Below are 22,176 nucleotides of genomic sequence, written 5' to 3' on the forward strand. Positions count from 1 at the left end.
TTTCCAATGAGCGTTTTGCATAACAAAAATAGAAATACAAATCGTAATAAAAAATAACAATAAACATGACCCAAAGGTTACAATGAAACTACTTACACAACAGAATTTTTAAAAAAAACAGAACAAGGTGGGTTTACCATGCCCAACTCACATTATATCAACAGTACCCCCCCCAACCCAGGATGCTGCTGCTGCTGACACTTACTGCTCCCCTAGAAAGTCAAGGAAAGGTTGCCACCGCTGGGAGAACCCCATCAAGGACCCTCTCGAGGTGAACTTTATTCGCTCCAGGCTGAGGAACCCCGCCATGTCGCTAACCCAGGTCTCCACACTCGGGGGTTTCGAGTCCTTCCACATTAACAGAATCAATCTCCGGGCTACCAGGGAGGCAAAGGTCAGTACCTCGGCCTCTTTCGCTTCCTGCATTCCTGGATCCTCCACCACCCCAAATATCGCTACCGCTGGGCTCGCCTTCACCCGAGCGTCCAAAACCCTGGGCATCACCCTTGCAAACCCATGCCAGAATCCTTTAAGAGCCGGGCATGCCCAAAACATATGGGCATGATTCGCCGGACTCCCCGCACACCTCGGGCACCTGTCCTCCACCCCAAAAAAACTACTCATTCTTGCCATCGTTATATGCGCCCAATGCACCACCTTAAACTGGATTAATCCGAGCCTGGCACATGATGAGGAGGAGTTCACCCTGCCCAGGGCATCGGCCGACAGGCCCTCATCCAGTTCCTCGCCCAGCTCCTCCTCCCACTTATCCTTCAACTCCCCCACTGAGGCTTCCTCTACCTCCTGCAGCTCCTGATATATGTCCGCCACCTTCCCCTACACTACCCAGACGCCAGACACCACCCTATCCTGGATCCTATGTGGGGGCAGCCGCGGGAATGTCCCCACCTGTTTTCTAAGGAAGTCCTGAACCTGAAGGTACCTGAACGCATTCCCCGGGGGCAGGCGGAACTTCTCCTCCAGCGCCTGCATGCTGGGGAAAACCCCGTCTATAAACAGGTCCCCCATCCTCCTAATAGCTGCCCTATACCAGCCTTGGTATCCCCCATCCAACCTACCCGGAGCAAATCTGTGGTTATTCTGTATCGGGGGCCACACCGAGGCCCCCTCCTCTCCCCTGTGTCTCCTCCACTGCCCCCAGATCCTCAGTGCCGCCTTCACCACTGGACTAGTGGTGTATTGTGCCGGCGAGAACGGCAGCGGAGCCATAACAAGTGCCCCTAGACTGGTGCCTCGACATGACGCCTGTAACAATCTTATTCACCCGCTTAAAGAAGGACTTGGGGATGAAAATGGGGAGGCACTGAAATACGAAGAGGAACCTGGGGAGAACCGTCATCTTCACAGTCTGCACCCGTCCCGCCAAGGAAAGCGGGAGCATATCCCACCTTTTAAACTCTCCCTCCATCTGCTCCACTAGCCGGGTTACGTTGAGCCTGTGCAGGGTATCCCAGTTCCTGGCCACTTGTATCCCCAAGTACTGAAAGCTCCTCTCCACTATCCTGAGCGGGAGCTCCCTCAGTCTCTCCTCCTGGCCCCTACCGTGGACCACAAACAGCTCACTCTTCCCCACGTTCAACTTATACCCCGAGAACCTCCCAAAGTCCCCCAGGAGTCATTATCGTATTGCTGTTTATGTTTCAAATTGGCTGTCATGTTTGCTTCATTACAATATTACCACACTTCAAAAAGTACTTCATTAACTGTAAGGCACTTTGGAACATCCGGTAGTTGTGAACGTTGCTATATAAATCTAAGTTTTCTTTGTATTCCTCAAAAGTTTTTGTTTGTACATTTTAAACTTGCCTTTCCTGTTATTTTTTTATTTTTCAGTAGGCGACTGATGAGAACTTTTCAAAGCATTTTTTTTTTAAAATCACCGTTTGGCGGGGATAAAAGTTTATCGTTCATATTGAAGTAAATTTATAGATTTAAGTTATATACTTGTCTGTTTCCCTGACGGTAAAGATGAGATGTTGGAATATTCAGTTTGTACATGCTGTGAAAAATGTCGCAATTGGATTTATTGCTGTCTTAGCAGAATATTACCTTTTGCATACATGCCTTTCTTGCCAGCTGGAATGCAAAAGTGAAGGATAAACATTGGCTCATCTTATCAGTGCGATCAGCATTATGTGGTTTCTGGGAGTCTTCTTTGATGCCAGCAAGTAAATGTGCAGTGTTCATTGAGTAATCTTGTGTGCACCTTACTGATTGGTGTGATAGGAATGCCTAAACTTAAAACGTGCCCCTGATTGCTCGATGCATAGTTGTACTGCGTTTTTAAAAAAGGTTCTCTGCCTCACACATCTGCTGTGAGTGTGCAATGCCTGTCCTGTCAGCCTAAAGCTTTGGCTTCTTTCAGATTGGATAGTCCACATTCTCCCATTTTCTTTCACCCAATACAGAAATGATAATTCCATTGTGGAGCAAAGCAATGATGAGGACATGAGACTGTCCCCGTAAGGACTCTTCCCATAAAGAAGAAATATTTTTCTTTTGAAAATTGAGTTTTGAATTTGAATCACAGTTTTATTTTGTTTTAGCTTTAGGGTCGGGGGGGGGGACTATCCACTGGTTGGAGTCATCCCTGGCACAAAGGAAGATGGTTGTGGTGGTTGGAGGTCAATCATCTCAACTCCAGGGCACCAATGCAGGAGTTCCTCAGGGTAGTGTCCCAGGCCCAACCATCTTCAGCTTCTTCATCAATGACCTCTGTTCCATCCTATGGTCAGAAGTGGGGATGTTTGCGGATGACTGCAGAATGTTCAGCACTATTTGTGACTCCTCAGATAATGAAATAGTCCAAGTCCAAATGCAGCAAGACCGGAACAATATCCAGGCTTGGGCTGACAAGTGGCAAGTTTCATTCGCGCCACACAAGTGCCAGGCAATGACCATCTCTTGCAAGAGAGGATCCAACCACCGCCCCTTGACATTCAATGGCATTTGCCATCATGAATCCCCCACTATCAACATCCTGGGGGATTACCATTGATCAGAAACTGAACTGGATTAGCCACATTAATACTGTGGCTACCAGGACAGGTCAAAGACTAGTGAGTACCTCCCCTCCTGACCCCCAAAGCCTGTCCACCATCCATAAGGCACAAGTTAGGAGTGTAATGGAAAACTCCCCACTTGCCTAGATGAGGGCAGCTCCAACAACATTCAAGAAGCTCGACACCACCCAGGACAAAGCAGCCCGCTTAATTGCTCCCCCTTCCACAAACATTCAAATCCTCCACCACCAACGAACAGTGGTAGCCATCTGTATCTACAAGATGCACTGCAGTAACTCATCAAGGTTCCTTAGACAACACATTCCAAACCCACGACCACCACATCTAGAAGGACAAGAGCAACAGATACCTGGGAACCCCACCACCTGGAGGTTCCCCTCCAAGTCACTCACCACCCTGACTTGGAAACATATCGCCGCTCCTTCACTGTCGCTGGGCAACTTCCTGGACCTCTCTAACAGCACAGTGGGTGTACCTACATCTCAAGGACTGCAGCGGTTCAAGAAGACAATTCACCACCACCTTCTGAAGGGCAACTAGGGATGGGCAATAAATGCTGGCCTAGCCAGCGACGCCCACATCCCGTAAATGAATTTTAAAAAACAATTGAAATAGCAGTTTTCCCAGTATTTGTGTTCTAATTTCTAACCCTGGTTCCAATTTGCTGACTTACAGAATTTTCTTAAGTAATATTTGTGATTCAATCCCTTCACCAATCCTTTTAATGTAGGCTTGATGCTTATAGTTCCTCGAGAAATATTGGCCCATAACATCCTGGCTCCCCAGCGTTGGATTTGTGGGGTACCCCAAAGATGCGCTGGGGAATCCCTCTAAGTCCCAGGCAAGGTGAGCCTGGCAATTGTCCAGAAGTGCCAACTTCCTCTGGACATTTGCACTGGGAAACATTTGCCGAAGCAATTTGAATCGTTAACCTCGGACATTCTACCTATGAAACGTTAATAGTCGCTGAAAGAGTTAGAATAAAAGCACTTCTAACTTCAGTATAATTATTTTAAATACCTAGACTGAGCCCCCCCCCGACCATTCTTTTCAATGGGACATTTAAACTTGCTTGCTTTGCAGCAGCTAGTGCTGTAAAAAAGGGCACAGTAAGAAGTCTTACAACACCAGGTTAAAGTCCAACAGGTTTGTTTCGAATCACTAGCTTTCGGAGCACAGCTCCATCATCAGGTGAGTTAATCTGGGGTCTGGAGGCACATGTAGGCCAGACCAGGCCGACTTCCTTTCCTAAAGGATATTCGTGAACCAGATGGATTTTTACAACAATCAATTATAGTTTCAATGTCACCATTACTGACATGAGTTTACAATTCCAGATTTTATCAATTAATTTAAATTTATTAATCAAAATCTAAAGGGTTGTTGGTGACGTAATGGTAAAGGACTAGTAATCCAGAGCCCCATGCTAATACCCTGGAGATATTGTTTCAAATTCCATCAGCTGCCATAGTTTACTCTGGATTATTAATCCTTTACCACTACGCCACCAACTCCCTCTTAGATCTTGCCTGCCAGGATTATCCGAAGTTAAAGCCTTTGAGCCAATGTCTGTTTTACTCTGATTGACTCAACCAATGTGTATTTTAAACCAGTGTACAACTGACCACTACCTTTCGATGTTGATTGACCTACTCTACTTAATATGTTTGCAAATTGTCAATTTGTAGCACAAGTTTTAATGCCTTATTACCTATAATGATGTACACTTTTTCACAGAAAGTTGATATCAGCAGTGCTACCTTTTCCAATCTTCCTTATTCCTCTGTTGTTTAGAGCAACAGTGGGGTACCTCGAAGTGGGGTCACTCCTTAACCAAAAATAACATATTTTAGATGCCTTGCATTGAATTTGTTAGTGACAAGTGTGAATAATAAATACGCATTTGTTGCTTCTTTGAACATTTTCTTTTCCTGGTTTTTCAAAAATCTAAATTTTTGCTTTGATTCATGGCATGGTTTTTTTGTTTGGTAAAGCTCAGAACACATATAACTCTAATTTGTTCATTTAATGGCTAATATTTTGTCTTTTTTCTTTCAGGATCAGTTTGACAATATAGAGAAACACACACAGTGGGGAATTGACTTCTTGGAAAGATATACTAAATTTGTGAAAGAAAGACTAGACATAGAACAGAGCTATGCAAAACAGTTAAGGTAAGATGTGTGCTTTGAAATCAAACAATTTTGTCATCCTTAGAAATATTTTGGTCTACATGGCTAAAGTAGCCTTTCGGCATTTGATACTAGCAGTTTTAGTTCATAGTTTTACAATTTATTCTTTAGATCTGTAGAAAGACATTTGATGGGGTATACTTTCTTTGTACAATTTTTCATGAAATCTTTTCAAAAATAAATATTTTTTAGTCCTGGAGCAGCAATACAATCCCAAAGTATATAACAAGACATTAATTATGCTAAGAATGCAAATACATTCGATACATTGCTTCCTCATGAAAGTCTCAGCTTTGATCAAGAAAGAAAAATGATCACATTTGACATTGAGGTTAAGTAGATGGCAACACATTACTGTATCTAACAGAGCTGGTAAATGTGAGTGATTGATGAAAGATTGATAGTGTGCAGTTCTAAGATGCAAAAACTCAATTTTTATTCTCCACCTGAACACTCCATCCTCGGCCTGCTGATCTGTTCCAGTGAAAATCAATGCAAGTTCAAGGAACAACACCTCATATTTTGATTAGATACTTTACAGTTCTTTGGAATCAACAGGGCAGCACGGTAGCATTGTGGATAGCACAATTGCTTCACAGCTCCAGGGTCCCAGGTTTGATTCCGGCTTGGGTCACTGGCTGTGCGGAGTCTGCACGTCCTACCCGTGTGTGCGTGGGTTTCCTCCGGGTGCTCCGGTTTCCTCCCACAGTCCAAAGATGTGCAGGTTAGGTGGATTGGCCGTGATAAATTGCCCTTAGTGTCCAAAATTGCCCTTAGTGTTGGGCGGGGTTTCTGGGTTATGGGGATATGGTGGAGGTGTTGACCTTGGGCAGTGTGCTCTTTCCAAGAGCTGGTGCAGACTCGATGGGCCGAATGGCCTCCTTCTGCACTGTAGATTCTATGATTCTATGATAATCTATGAAACATTGAGTTCAACAATTTTGGACTGTAAGCTTTGTTCCCCTTGTAGCATAATGGTATCTGGCATAGAAAGTGTTAACGTGGGAATGGGCACAGTACCACCCACATTATACAAAGAACAAAGATGTATGATGTAAAGAGCCACACGAGCAGTGACTAGAACGTATTCTATGACTGGGCAGTGATGAATGGAGTTAGCTACTAGCTTAAACTATGCTCTGTGTATACATACACAGTTACAGTAAGAAGTCTTACAACACCAGGTTAAAGTCCAACAGGCTTGTTTCAAACACTAGCTTTCGGAGTACTGCTCCTTCCTGGTGTTGTAAGACTTCTTACTGTGCTCACCCCAGTCCAACGCCAGCATCTCCACATCATGCACAGTTACGTGTTACGAATAAACACTTCATGTTCAATCATCAAAGTCTCGGAACATCTTCATGGGACCTGCTGAATAGGCCCAGACAAAAAGACAGAAGCTGAACAAGTTTTTTTTTTTTGTTTTTTTTTTGAAAAATATTTTTATTCTCCATTTTCACATTGCCTTCAGAATTTACCCCCCACCAACAAACAGTAAACGGTAACAAATACAATGTAAATCCCCCTATTAACAACAACATCCCATCCTCCCACCAACCACCAAACAATGGCCCACCTGACAATATTAGCATCAAATAAAACTAAACCTCCCAAGGACGAAAAAAGGAATCCGGAATCGCCCCTGGTGTCCGTTGACAGATATAGTCCAACCCGCCCCCCCTAATATTCAGTGCCATCCAATCCCCGAAAGAATACCGTGAATGGCATCCATGAATTGTAGACACCCCCAGACTCCTCTCCTCCACTTCCTCTTGTAAACTCCTCCCCCCAATGTCGGTTCCTTCCCCAGCTTTTCACCCCGGCTAGACTCACCAAAACCTGTTCTACCAGGCTCCGATGGCCACAGCCCCTCCCCCCACCTTGCTCCCGTTCACTGGCCGGCTTAAACCGGCCAGCGTGGAGGCCCCCTTCCCCCTTGCCCGGTTCCAGAAAAATCAAGAAATTCCCTTTAGCACACAACCCCAGCATACACACCCAAGCCCCAAAGAACCATCATTGCAAATGAAAGTCCCAACTCTTCCCTTGTCCAAATATACAGTGTCGACTCATTTAGTACATACACCAACACGCAGTGAAAAAATAAAGTTACATGAGGCTACATCGGTACACGACCCACTCTCAGTCCCATTTCTCAATTCTGCCACAGTCCTTCTGCCTCCGCAAATTCCTCCGCCGCTTCCGCCGTCCCAAAATAAAAGTCCTTGGATTTGTAGGTCACCCTCAACCTAGCTGGATATACTATGCTGCACTGCACCTTGCTGATGTACAGTGCCTTCTTCACCCGGCTGAAGGCAGCTCGCCAGCTCCACCGTAAAGTCCTGGTATATGCGTATACCAGCTCCAGCCCACTGCACCACCCGCTTCTGCTTCGCCCAGCACAGGACCTTCTCCTTCATGCTATGGAAACACACAGTTACTACTCTTGGCGGCTCACTCGCCTTTGGTATAGGCCTCCACGAACGATGAGCCCGATCCCGTTCGTATCGAGAGGGTTCGTCCCCCTCCCCCAATAGCTTCGCCAACATCGTGGCAAAATACTCAGTCGGCGTCGGGCATTCCACCCCTTCGGGCAGACCCACGATCCTCAGATTCTGCCGCCTGGATCTGTTTTCCAGGTCTTCCATTTTGGCTCGCAGACCCTTGTTGGTCTCTGTCACCTTCCGCAACTCCTTCCCCATCAAGATGAGTTGATCACTGCTGCGATAATACCTCTTCCACTTCCTTCAGTGGAACCTTGTTCCCGCACCTCTGCCGCTGCGCTCGATACCGCCGCCCTCACCTGGGTAATCGCCTCCTCCACCGGCACTTTCAATACCACCCCCATCTCATTCTTCATCGCTTCCATGTGCTTTGTGAACTGTTTTTCAAGTTCGACAACCATCACTTTGGTCATTTCTTCGGCTGTGCAGCCTCCCCTGGTGCTCCAGCCTCCGCTTTCCTCACAGTTCCTGCGCTGACTTTTCCACTCACCGGCGGACTTTCATTAACCTCCTTTATTCCCAAGCCTGGACATTTCTCCTCCCAGTGCCTTCTTACAGCTTTTTCAGCCTCCGTTGCCCCCGGGACCGGGCGTTAAAACCCCGAAATTTCTATTCCCGAGCAGGAGCCCTCCAGTGTGCGGCTGCCTCCTGCCCGCCGTTGAGGCTGAACAAGTTAATACACTGCTTTATCCAGTTGGCCCAATATCCGACAATATAATAACTAGCCAAGAAATCAATGACTCCTCAGTTAAATTCAACAACACTTTAAAATAATTTGATATACATTTTAATTTGAGAAGCAACAACATTCCAGAGAGCGCAAAGTTCAACAAACCTATCCAAAACCAGGAGAACTAGTTGACTCTTTTATTATTGAGCTGTACAGTTGGCTGAAAGCTGTGACTATGGTGACTTGAAATCAGAGCTTGTAAGATAAGATATTGGGGGGATCGTGGATATTTTGGAGAAATTCAGCCGGTTCTCTGGATATGAGTTAAACGTGGGGAAAAGTGAGGTCTTTCCGATCCAGGCAAGAGGGCAGGAGCGGAGGTTGGGCGAGCTGCCATTTAAAGCGGTAGGGGCGCGTTTCAGAAATCTGGGCACCTAGGTGGTGCGTGGATGGGAGCAACTACATAAATTGAATTTGGTTGGTGGAGCAAATAAAGGGGGATTTTAAGAGGTGGGATGTGCTCCCGTTGTCATTGGCAGGGCGGGTGCAGACCGTTAAGATGACGGTACCCCCGAGGATTTTATTCATGTTTCAGAACCTTCTGATTCTTATTCCAAAGGTTTATGCTTTGATCTGGGGATTTGTGTGGGCGGGGAAGGCTCCATGGGTGAAGTAGGTGCTGTTGGAATGGGGACGAGGGGAGGGAGTGGCCGGCCGGCCTTGCCAAAATTGAACCACTACTGGGCAGCAAACATAGTCATGGTCAGGAAGTGGGTAGTGAGGGAGGGGTCGGTGTGCGTACGGATGGAGGTGGCGTCATGTGAGGGCACTAGCTTTGGAGCACTGTTGACGGCACGTCTGCCATTCTTGCCTGCCAGGTACTCCACAAGCCCAGAGATGGTGGCGGCCCTGAGGGTGTGGGGCAGTGGCGACAGCACGTGACCCTGGAGGGTGACTCGGTTTGGGCACCGATTTGCGGGAATCACAGGCTTACATTCGGGGGGGGGGTTTGGATGCGGAGGTCCGGGGATGGTGGCAGGCAAGGATCGAGCGGTTTGGTGATCTGTCCGTGGGGGACAGCTTTTTGAGCTTAGAGGGATTGGAAGAGGAGTGTGAGCTGCCCAGCGGGAATGGGCTCCGGTACTTATAGGTTTGGGGTTATGTGAGGAAACAGGTGCTGTCCTTTCCCGATCTGCCGCTTCCGAGATTGCAGGACAAGGTGGTATCGAAAACGGGTTGGCAAGGGTAGGGGGTTTCGGACATCTATAGGGAGCTAATGGACTGGGAGGGCCCCCCGATAGGAGAGGGCAAGAGGAAGTGGGAGGAAGAGCTGGGGTTTGAGGTGGAGGATATGGAAGGAGGCTCTGAGGAGGGTAAATGCATCCTCTTATTGGGGGCTGGGGGAACACTGGGGGTTACAAAATGGAGGCAGGGTGGGTGGAGGGGAACGGCAGGGACGGTGAGGCGGTGGGGTGTTAGTTTATTTGTTAGGCGATTTCCTGTTTGTTTTCATTTTGGTTTTGGTTGTGTTTGATGTATGTATATAAATCCCTTAATTAAAAACTTTTTTTTTAAAAAAGGGGAAACATTTACAGGTGTATCATAGAAAGCATCCTATTTGGCTGCATTAGAGCCTGGTATGGCAACTGCTCAGCCTAAGACAGGAAGAAACTAGAGTCATGAACACCACCCAGTCCATTGCACAAACTTCCTCCCATCCATTGACTTTATCTACACCTCCCGCTGCCTTGGGAAAGCGAGCAGCATAATCAAAGACCCCTCCCACCTGGCATATTCACTTTTCCAACATCTTCCATCGGGCAGGAGATACAAAGGTCTGAGAACACGCACTAACAGATTCAAAAACAGCTTCTTTCCCTCTTACCAGACTCCTAAACGATCTTATGGACTGATCTGATCTCTTCATACATCTTCACTACTGAGTAGTACTACACTCCTATCTGCTTCACCTGATGCCTGTGTCTATGTATTTACATTGTGTATTTATCTTTGCCATATGTATTTTCTTTTCATGTATGGAATGATCTGTCTGAACTGTACGCTGAACTGTATACTTTTCATTGTACCTTGGTACACATGACAATAAACAAATCCAATCCATTCCCTGCCGGCCGACCTTCGCGACACATGCCGGCCGACCTTCGCAACACACGACGGCCGACCTTCGCGACACCATTATAGCTTACCTTTAATGTGGCAGGTGGGTCTGATCAAACTTCACTATCTCACTTGCTTCGTCATTCAATGTTACATTTCTGCTAAGGACTTCAGCTGATGATTTAAGTTCTCGCTGCATCCAGTTTGTCCTCAAACTCACCATGCTTCTCTTCAAAGGCACTTGGAGACTTTGAGGGTTTTAAACTTTCATTTGCCAGTACTTCCCTACATATAACACACATGGGCTTTGCATACTGATTTGCATTGGCACAATTAATGCTATGTCTCAAAAAATCATCTTTATTTTGCTTTGTTCCTGATTTCAGTTTCTTTCTTAATTGTTTGTTCACCAGAGGCCCTGAATCTCTGGATACAGCTCACACCAGCAGTGCTTTGTACTGCTGTGGACTCCCCTGAGAAGTTTTCTTCAGCAGATTCAGTTGTGAGATCCTGGCCTGTTTGTGTCCATGGCCCCTCTTCCTTATTACAAAATAGTCCATATTCAATTTTTCTCACAGTCCTGTTGCTTGCTGGCAGCTGCAAAATGGAGGAATCTCTCCTCTGTGATTTTGTGCCCAAAGCACGGACATACAGGGCGCGTAGACTCTGTGTATGTGCTGGGTGCGTGACCTTCTCTCTGCCGCTGCCACTGGCGGAAAGACTCCATTGTTTGTACTTAAAGGCAGGTCGTGGCCGGCATTCTTTTTTCAACTTTGAAACTTCATTTCTCATACCTGATTTTTCCAAGATTACGACTTTTCTGCTACTGAAAATTAAAACAATTTCTTTTTTTAAAAAAAAAAATGTATTTATTAAAGTTTTTTAACACAATTTTTCACCCTTACAAACAACCCCCCCCCCCTCCTCGTAACAAAATAGAAAGAAAACGCACATAGCAAGATGTAACATATCATTTTACCAATATTGCTAGCCCCCAGCTTGGCTTGACCCGGGCTTTCACCACCTTAGATATTGTTCCCGCCACTCCCCTCCTGAACCCCTCCAGTGCCGGGCATGACCAAAACATATGGACATGGTTCGCCGGACTTCCTGAGCACCTCCCACATCTGTCCTCTACCCCAAAGAACCTACTCAGCCTCGCCCCCGTCAAGTGCGCTCTGTGAACCACCTTAAATTGTATCAGGCTAAGCCTGGCACACGAGGAAGAGGAATTAACCCTACTGGTTCTGCTGCATTGCAGCGCACAGAGGACGAGCACCAGAGCGAAGCTCCAATCTGGGGCCACTACTGTTAGCATCGTGTGCCCACATGGACACCCGTCAGCTCCTGTCTCCACCCCTGCGCGTGCGGTGACCAGCCTAGCCTCGCGCCACCTCCTCAAACGCCTCAACCAATCGCATCTGCACATGGCTGGTATTCTTAAAAGCCGGTTGCGGCCATTGGGGACTTCTTCCCGCGATCGGGTACGTCACAATTGATCGCTCCGCGACACCTGCCCACGACCCACCCGCGGGTCGCGACCCTGAGTTTGAAAAATCCTGCTCTAGGAAAAGGAACTGTAGCTGAAACCCCTCTGGCTACAAATGATGGAAACAGCACTCTTATTAGCCCAGAGGAATCTAACTTTTGGTGATGGGCATGATTCTGGAACCATTAAACATAGAAACATAGGCCATTTTGAGACTGCACTCTCCATTTATGAGAAAATCGGCACAGGCTGTAAATCGAAAACACAATTCTCCCAATGTGATTGTGAGAGGGATCAGTAGCGGGCCTTATCCTCCCTTCACTTCAGGGCATTCCTTGCTTTAAGGCGGTCTGGAGGCTGGCATACAGACATCACTCCCTGTGTCCTCCTTGCTGTGCTTATGGCCAAATTACTGCTGAAGGAGTGCCCGTCCTTAGGAGCTGGAAAATGGGTGGGAGGAGGTGAATACTGAGGATCAGTACTGGGGCCGACTGTGAGGTTCTTGGGTGGGGTCCAATGAGAGGCCATACTGCAAGGGCAGAGTGGGTTCTCCGGAATGGATTGCATCCCTGCCTTATGAGGAATGAAGACCCACTCACTGGGGGAAGCATAACTGAACTGAGTAGAACCCCTCACTCGGGTAGCACTCTTCAGGATCATGGGGTTAAGCTCTATTAACTTTCTGTTCTACTTTTCATGGGAAGTTTGGAAGAAATTAGTGTGTAGGTGTAGGAAATGGGAGAATGAGGGTGTTTTCTAGATTAGTACTTGTGCCTCATCTGCTGCAAGAGGCAGTAGTCTGATCAGCTAGGTCGCCCTTTATTAACAAGTCAATTGAGTCAATGAAATTTGCAGAGCTAAAGTTCATTGCTACTGATTGGAATCCCATGCATTGAACTCCAATGCTCATACAAGAGTTAACATCATACAGGGTACACTGATGTGAACCCCACTGCAAGGCTTCCATGGTGAAGTCTTATCATCACTCACCCCGTTGTAGGTCATGATGGAGGGGACGTCTTTGTAGTGCTCTATGAAGATGCAGACAACAGTCATGTGCATCCACTCAATAGCTTGTTGCCTACCGCAAGGATTGGAGAGCTGCGGGTGCCAGAGGAGTGGAGAGCTGCGGGTGCCAGAGGAGTGGAGAGCTGCGGGTGCCAGAGGAGTGGAGAGCTGCGGGTGCCAGAGGAGTGGAGAGCTGCGGGTGCCAGAGGAGTGGAGAGCTGCGGGTGCCAGAGGAGTGGAGAGCTGCGGGTGCCAGAGGAGTGGAGAGCTGCGGGTGCCAGAGGAGTGGAGAGCTGCGGGTGCCAGAGGAGTGGAGAGCTGCGGGTGCCAGAGGAGTGGAGAGCTGCGGGTGCCAGAGGAGTGGAGAGCTGCGGGTCAGAGCTTTCTGAGGTATCCTCACTGCTCACTTTGGTCATCTCTTTTCAGTGCATGATTCTGAGAATCATGGATCCTGTGGAGTTGGTGTTTCTACTACTTGCAATAGAGCAGCAGCAGAGACCGAGGCATACTGCTGCACGTGGCCAGGACCAGCATCCTGCTGAGGAAGGGGAGGCGGGGCAAATATCTTTTCTGCGAGCAGTATCACAGAGGGTGTATCCCCATTGGAGACCGCACTGGCCAAGGATATTCCAACATTACAGATGTCGGAGGGAGGGTTCCGGAAAAGACTACGCCTGTCCTGGGGGGCAGTCACCACCGTTGCCATGTTCTGTAAGAGCTGGCACCACATGGAACAGGAGGACATCCACTGCCCATGGGCCTTTAAAGATATGGCCATTCTGAACTTCTATGCAAGCATCTCGTTTCAGGACAGCACCGGTGATCTGTGTGTCATTTCCCAGTCAGCCACACGCAAGTGCCTTAGGGTGGTTACAGGTGCCCTTTACGCGAGGGCTCACATGGTCCCAAGTTGATACAGATGAAAGCCAAGATGACAGGACCATGGGCTTCGCCCACTTAGCTGGCATAGTCCAGGTGCAGGGTGTGATAGGCTGCACACGTGCCCCTGTGGTCTCTATGGCATCACGTGGCGCTTTTCATGAACTACAAGAAATTCCATTCCCTCAACATCCAGATAGCCTGTGACCACATGATACGAATCATGCAGATGTATGCCCATTTCCTGGGGAATGTCCCATGATAGATGCATCTTGGGGCACTTGAAGATCCCAGACATTTTTGAGGGAGAGCAACACCTGGAGAGATGGCTCTTCGGGGACAACGGATATCCAATAAGGAGGTGGTTGATGATGCCACTGTGGAGGCCACAAACTGAGGCGGAGACTCTCTTCAAGGAGGCTCATGCTTCAACTCGCATGCTTGTTGAGCAGGTGATTGGACAGCTGAAAATGCGGTTCCAGTGCCTGGATTGGTGAGGAGGGGTGCCCTCCAATATAGTCCCCAGAGGGTGTCCCACATAATAATGGTCTGTTGCGCTCTCTACAACTTGTCGCTGCATTGGGGAGACCAGATGGAGATGGAGGAGTGCCACATCTCTAGGGATGAGGAGGAGGGTGGCGAGGGGAAACCTGCAGATGAGGAGGAGGAAGGGCCTAGGGCCAGAGCCTGAATAGGGAGCCAGGCTAGGGGTGCTCTCATAGCCTCTCGGTTTGAGGACGATCAGGATTAGAGGTGAGGAAATCTCCTACTATGGGGACTGTTAGCTTATCATTAGTGTGGTGCCAGCGGTAGGTTTCCGTGATGGTGCTCGATTCCATGGGTAGGGCGTTAAAATCATTGGCTAGACTCTACAGGAGAATGATGATGGCTTGCATTGAGGACAGAGCGATGCTCCTCTCTTTCCTCAGTGGTATGTCTGACTCCAGCCTGACAGACAGTTGAAAGCGTCCTGCCAATGATCAGGCTTATCATGGAGTTTAGAGACACTGGCTGAGCTCTCATCACCAACTGCCCCCTTCGAAGTCAGGAATTCTGCTGTGTCCTCCAATTAACCACCGGGATGGTTCAGTCTCTCGACACATTGTCAGTCCATGGCATCCTCATCAGTGGAGGAGAGTGGCTGCAATGAGAGACCTGAGAGTTGATGCTGAGGGGCTGGGGAACTGCCAGCAATAGGGCGTCTCCACTGAGTCATCAGTGTGGGATGTGTGACAGACCGTGTTGCCACTCTCTCACTGCACAGGGATGGAGCGCCACGTGTACACGGGGGTTTGCGGAGCATGGCACCATGAAATGGCGGAGGAGGATCTGCTGGTGAACAAACTGCATTTTGTAGTGGTGACTTTTCTTACCTAGTGTCTCTTCTCACCAGTGCCCATGAGGTACCTACAGTTTATTACTCTTCCTAACCCTCACTATATCTCTAGGTGTTTCCCCTCAGCTGAGGCGGCCTGCTGCCTTCCACGGCCTGTTGTCTGAGATGACTTTGGCCGTCGTCCCCTAGGGACATGGACCTTGCGGGTCCAGGCAGCACAGGTGATGCAGTGCTACCCTCCTTTATGTTCGGCCCTGAAGGTGTGTTGCTCACAAGAGGCGGGCTGTCTGCTAGGCTGGACAGCCCCGGGGTCCCCTTGGCGGGAGGTCCTGCGCTGCGCTCCTGCCGATCCTCCTCCCTTCGGGTGACGGGAGCCCATGTGCTCCTGCATGGGATAGAGGGGCAACTGGATTGAGATCCAGAATCCCCGCCTTCCTCTGGTGCAGACACTCGTGGATTCCCTCCAGTGCCTGCACCATACTGTTGATACCCTGCACCATGGAGCTCATACCTTTAGCCATGGAGGTAACGAGCTGAGCCGTGGAGTGGACACCCCCCGCCATGGAGTGCATGTCCTGCACCAAGGTCTCCACTGCGGATACCACTCTGTGTTGGCCTTGTTGCATTGCATTGATGGCACGATCTCCTCAGTCAAATGGCAATTAGACTCTTCCAGTCTGCTTTGCAGATCGAGGATGGGTGCTTTCATCCCTTCCTGATTTTTCTGACTCTGCCATTGCAGTTTTTTCAGCTCTGGGAAGAGAGACCCAGGGGCACATCATCGGCCAGGGGCTCCACAGAGTCCTGGGCTCTGGCATCTCTTTAAGTGCTGGATCCTTGGGACACGTGCTTTCCTCCACCTGCTGTGGATCATCAGCTGTGAGGTGATCACCAGTGAGGATCCAGAAGCCTGCCTACTAAATGCCACCGAGGTGAGTATCTGTGCTGGTAGAGGCTGCGGGTGGCAGACGTGATACCTCCTCCATGGCTATGACCGAGAACTGCACTTCTGAGCTGCTTGGGTCTGTGGTTTCCAGGTGCCACAAGGATGGCCTGGGCTGCCCTTCTGAGCAAGGGAAGGGGGGTGGCATTAGTACATCACGGGGGATAAATTATGCGACATGTTTACTCAAGTGAGGCTTGAGCAATGATTGTCCTTCAGGTTCTCACGTGCTCACTGCCTCCACTTCACCATCAGCACAGGCATGGTCCTGCTTCTTCTGGGCTCTTTCCTCATTGAGGTGCGGAGTTCCTGTATGATTCCAGGGGGCTGTGCCCTCTCACACCGGTTGTGCTCAAGTTTGCCCTGTGGGGTGCAGACGAGTGTAGGCAGGAACTTCCAGTTCAGATTTCTGATCAATAGCATGTATGGGACTGGAGAGGGAGCAGAAAGGTGAGGAGCAGAATTGAGACTGGAGGGACACTACGCTGGTAAAGTGGCGTGGGGGCTTGTGACAAGTGGGGAATTAAAAAAAAAAAATTTAAAGTATCCAATTCTTTTCCAATTAAGGGGCAATTCACCTACCCTGCACATCTTTGGATTGTGAGGGTGAGACACATGCAGGCACTGAGAAAATGTGCAAACTCCACACGGGAAGTGATCCGGGGCCAGATTAAACCCGGGTCCTCAGCGCTGTGAGGCAGCAGTGCTAATCACTGCGCCACCAAGTGGGAAACCTGTGAGGTGAGGTGGCTGGGCGAGAGATCACCGAGGAAGGGTGATGGGATGCATTGTGAGACTGAAGGTGGAAGACTTATCCTGGCCACACGAAGAAGGTCAGTAATTCTTTTAAGGCACTGCTGCCCCGTCGTCTTCTGTAGTGAGCTGGCACTGACTAATGCCACAATACCCTCCCTGGTGGTGTAGGTCACCTTACTGGTGGGCTGCTTCTGGAGTGTGAGTACAGGACGTCCTGACTCTGCTGGACCCAATCCTGAAGGGCTTGATTGGAAAATCCTGGAGCAGCTTCCCGGCTGCCATCTCATCTGCAATAGATCTGGAACGAGTACTGAGGAGGCGTTTATCTGGAACTCTCAAAAGGGAGAGCGAATTAGTGGGAGACCGCCAAGAGCACACGTGATTCACGTGGTGAAAAAAACCTTTCGTTAAGAATCTCAAAATTGCATACTAAATCTCGCACCGTTTTTCTCACGGACAACTGACACGTTGCCAGTTTCTGGTAAGATTCTGCCCATAAAAAATAGGAGTAGGCCATTCGCCTCTTCGAACCTGCTTCACCATTCAGTGTGATCATGGCTTATCCTCTATCTCAATGCCATATTCCGCTTTCTCCCCATACCTTGTGATGCCATTAAAATCTAAAAATTTATCTATCTCTTTCTTGAATACATTCAGTGACTTGGCCTCCACAGCCTTTTATGGTAGAGAATTTCACAAGTTCGCTACCATTTTGAGTGAAGAACATTTCCCTCATCTCAGTCCTAAATGATTTACCCCGTATCCTGAGACTGTGCCCCCTGGTTCTAGATTCCCCAGCCAGGGAAAACATCCTCCTTGCATCTAGTCTGTCCAGCTCTGTTAGAACTTTAAACATTTCTATCAGATCTCCTCTCATCCTTCTAAATTCCAGGGAATACAGGCCTGGTCAAACCAATCTCTCCTCATAGGACAGCCCTGCCAACCCCGGTGTTAGCCTAATGAACCTCCTCTGCACTCCCTCTGCGACAAATATATATACATATCCTTTCTTGGGTAAGAAGAGCAAAACTGCACTGTGGTCTCACCAAGGCTCTAGACAACTGAACTCAAATTCTCTTGCAATGAAGGCCAATATACCATTTGCTTTCCTAATTGCTTGCTGCACCTGCCACTCCACTTTCATTGACCGGTATACAAGGGAACCCATATCCCTTTGTACATCCATAAAATGGCATAAAACATCAAAACAACCTCTCATCCCAGAACTACAAGTTTCCAAGAAACCAAATAGTAAGGATACTCATAAGAACAAGGAGCAGGAGTAGGCCATCTGGCCCCTCGAGCCTGCTCCGCCATTCAATGAGATCATGGCTGATCTTTTTTGGACTCCGCTCCACTTTCCGGCCCGAACATCATAACCCTTAATCCCTTTATTCTTCAAAAAACTATCTATCTTTATCTTAAAAACATTTAATGAAGGAGCCTCAACTGCTTCACTGGGCAAGGAATTCCATAGATTCACAACCCTTTGGGTGAAGAAGTTCCTCCTAAGCTCAGTCCTAAATCTACTTCCCCTTATTTTGAGGATATGCCCCCTAGTTCTGCTTTCACCCGCCAGTGGAAGCAACCTGCCCGCATCTATTTATCTATTCCCTTCATAATGTTATATGTTTCTGTAAGATCTCTCCCCCCCCCCCCTGGCATCCTTCGAAATTCCAATGAGTACAGTCCCAGTCTACTCAACCTCTCCTCGTAATCCAACCCCTTCAGCTCTGGGATTAACCTAGTGAATCTCCTCTGCACACCCTCCAGCGTCAATACGTCCTTTCTCAGGTAAGGAGACCAAAACTGAACACAATACTCCAGGTGTGGCCTCACTAACACCTTATACAATTGCAGCATAACCTCCCTAATCTTAAACTCCATCCCTCTAGCAATGAAGGACAAAATTCCATTTGCCTTCTTAATCACCTGTTGCACCTGTAAACCAACTTTTTGCGACTCATGCACTAGCACACCCAGGTCTCTCACTGAAAAGCGGCATGTTTTAATATTTTAACATTTAAATAATAATCCCTTTTGTTATTATTCCTACCAAAATGGATAATCTCACATTTGTCAACATTGTATTGTCATGTGAGAGTACCCTTTAAGAAATTAGTGTTTAAGAAATGTACCTTTAAGAAATGGAGCTGCTCATGTTACTGGAGTGATGTCAGAGTGTGGGTGGAGCTGAGCTCCACTTCTGCTTTTTAGTTTCGGTTTGAGAAAAGCTTGGGTGTGTCTGTGAACTGCACTGCTGTTGATCTCTGCCATCCAAAAACTATCTATGGATCATTTGGTGAATTCAGAAGAAGTATAAATGTTTTCAGTCTTGAATGTAAACCCTGATGTGCTCCTGTTTAGAGGTTTGTTTAGTCTTTTGGATGTTAAAAGAACAGCATACAGATTACTTAGTGTTGTATTCTTTGGGGGGTGTATTTGATTTACTGGTTGCTAAGGTATTCACTGTTTGTTTTAAAAAGGTTAACTTGAGTTCATAGAATAAACATTGTTTTTTTAAAAAAAAATACTCGTCTATTTCTGCTGTACCATACCTGTAGAGTGAACCGTGTGCACCCCATACCACAATCTATTAAAAGTTGTGGGTCAGATGACCTCCATGATATACTTTGGGGTTCTCTAAACCCTGGCCCATAACAATATTCCATCTGCCAGACCCTAGCCCATTCACTTAACCTATCCAAATCCCTCTGCAGACTACCAGTATCCTCTGCACTTTTTGCTTTACCACTTATCTTAGTGTCGTCTGCAAACTTGGACACATTGCCCTTGGTCCCCAACTCCAAATCATCTATGTAAATTGTGAACAATTGTGGGTCCAACACTGAATCCTGAGGGACACCACTAGCTACTGATTGCCAACCAGAGAAACACACATTAATCCCCACTCTTTGCTTTCTATTAATTAACCAATCCTCTATCCATGCTACTACTTTACCCTTAATGCCATGCATCGTTATCTTATGCAGCAACCTCTTGTGTGGCACCTTGTCAAAGGCTTTCTGGAAATCCAGATATACCACATCCATTGGCTCCCCGTTATCTACCGCACTGGTAATGCCCTCAAAAAATTCCACCAAATTAGTTAGGCACGACCTGCCCTTTATGAACCCATACTGCGTCTGCCCAATGGGACAATTTCCATCCAGATGCCTCGCTATTTCTTCCTTGATGGTAGATTCCGGCATCTTCCCTACTATCGAAGTTAAGCTCACTGGCCTATAATTACCCGCTTTCTGCCTACCTCCTTTTTTAAACAATGATGTCACGTTTGCTAATTTCCAATCCGCCGAAACCACCCCAGAGTCTAGTGAAGTTTGGTAAATTATCAATAGTGCATTTGCAATTTCCCTAGCCATCTCTTTTAGAACTCTGGAATGCATTCCATCAGGGCCAGGAGACTTGTCTACCTTTTGCCCCATTAGCTTGCCCATCACTACCTCCTTGGTGATAACAAACCTCTCAAAGTCCTCACCTGTCATAGCCTCATTTCCATCAGTCACTGGCATGTTATTTGTGTCTTCCACTGTGAAGACCAACCCAAAAAACCTGTTCAGCGCCTCAGCCATTTCCTCATCTCCCATTATTAACTCTCCCTTCTCATCTTCTAAAGGACCGATATTTACCTGAGCCACCCTTTTCTGTTTTGTATATTTGTAGAAACATTTACTGTCTGTTTTTATATTCAGAGCACGTTTACTTTCATAATCTGTCTTACTCTTTATAGCTTTTTTAGTAGCTTTCTGTTGCCCCCTAAAGATTTCCCAGTCCTCTAGTCTCCCACTGAGAGGCCATACTCCTCAACAGTATCCAAAGCGGTACATCTGTTGCGCAGGGGAATGGCCACAGGAGGTTCCTGCACTACCTGCCTCGCTCTCTTGCTCTGTCTGGTGGTCACCCATTCCCTTCCTGCCTGCGGAGCCTGAGCCTGCGATGTGACCCTCTCTATACGTGCTATCCACGATGCTCTCCGACTCGCGGATGCTCCACAGTGTCTCCAGCCGCCGCATGAATCTCATGAGTGAGACTTCAGCTCTGAATTGTCTTCACTCTTTTCACAAAGGCGGCAATGTGTAGCATCTACAAGATGCACTGCAGCAACTCACCAAAGTTCCTTCAACAGCACCTTCCAAACCCGCAAACTCTGACATCTAGAAGAACAAGAGCAATAGATTGGGATCACCACCTGCAAGTTCCCTCCGAGTAACACACCATCCTGACTTTGAACTACATTACCGTACCGTCACTGTCACTGGGCCAAAACCCTGCAATTCTCTCCCTAACACCACTGCAGGTATTCCTAAACCTATGAACTACAACGATTCAAGATGGTTGTCATTCTCTCCGGGGGGGGGGGGGGGGGAGAGAATTAGGGATGGGCAACAGTTGCTGGCCTAGTCAGCGATAACCATGTCCTATGAAAAAATAGTACTAAAAGTAGAAATCCAGGAGAACTGGATGAGTCATGAATTGAGATGTATTCTGGATGTTTGACCAAATTGGAGAGATGAAGCAGAAGATTCTTGGCTGCTATTTCCAAACAACTAACCTCAAGGTTCTTGCACCTGGAAACATTTTGCAGAAAAAGTTAGACAGAATAGAGCTCTGGTCAAAGAGAAGGAAAGAATGTTGATCTGCCATGACACAGAATCCCTGAAACCACCTCCCTCCAATGTGGGATTCATTATTTGTGAGTTTGGAGAAAGAACTTTATTGACTTTGAAAAACAGTAAATCTCCCACAGTGTTTCACTGATGCTTGGTCCACAGGATGAAATTGTAGTCTATTACCAGACTGGAGAAGACGGGAATGTGAATTTAATGTTATGTCGGATGCTGCTAATCTCCCTTTGCCTTTGGAAATGCAGTGGTGAAATTAGCAGATATTTCTGTTTAGTTTTGAAGTTTTACGGACCCAAAATAATGTGGGTGAGGTGGGTTGATTAGGTTTCCTGATGATGTGTGGGAATGTTAATAAAGAACCCGTTTTCTTTTATAAAAAAAAAGTTTTCAAAATAAATTTAGAATACCCAATTCATTTGTTTCCAATTAATGGGAAATTTTAGCGAGGCCAATCCACCTACCCTGCACATCTTTTTGGGTTGTGGGAGCGAAACCCATGCAAACACGGGGAGATTGTGCAAACTCCACACGGACAGTGACCCAGAGCCGGGATCGAACCTGGAACCTCCGCGCCGTGAGGCCGCAGGGCTAACC

The 22,176-nt window shown here is 47.5% G+C and overlaps 1 protein-coding gene across 4 annotated transcripts in view; it reads left to right on the forward strand.

Annotated features, from left to right (window-relative positions):
• fnbp1l (formin binding protein 1-like) overlaps positions 1-22,176 on the forward strand; it is a 269,825-nt gene that overhangs the window by 123,952 nt on the left and 123,697 nt on the right. For all 4 annotated transcript variants that reach the window (XM_072510515.1, XM_072510516.1, XM_072510519.1 and 1 more), the window contains exon 2: positions 5,103-5,218. In XM_072510515.1, coding sequence (XP_072366616.1) covers positions 5,103-5,218 — 116 coding nt within the window. The remainder of the gene's footprint in view (positions 1-5,102; positions 5,219-22,176) is intronic.

The sequence above is a fragment of the Scyliorhinus torazame genome, chromosome 7 (genome assembly GCF_047496885.1).
Source record: "Scyliorhinus torazame isolate Kashiwa2021f chromosome 7, sScyTor2.1, whole genome shotgun sequence".
In the NCBI taxonomy this organism is placed as follows: domain Eukaryota; kingdom Metazoa; phylum Chordata; class Chondrichthyes; order Carcharhiniformes; family Scyliorhinidae; genus Scyliorhinus; species Scyliorhinus torazame.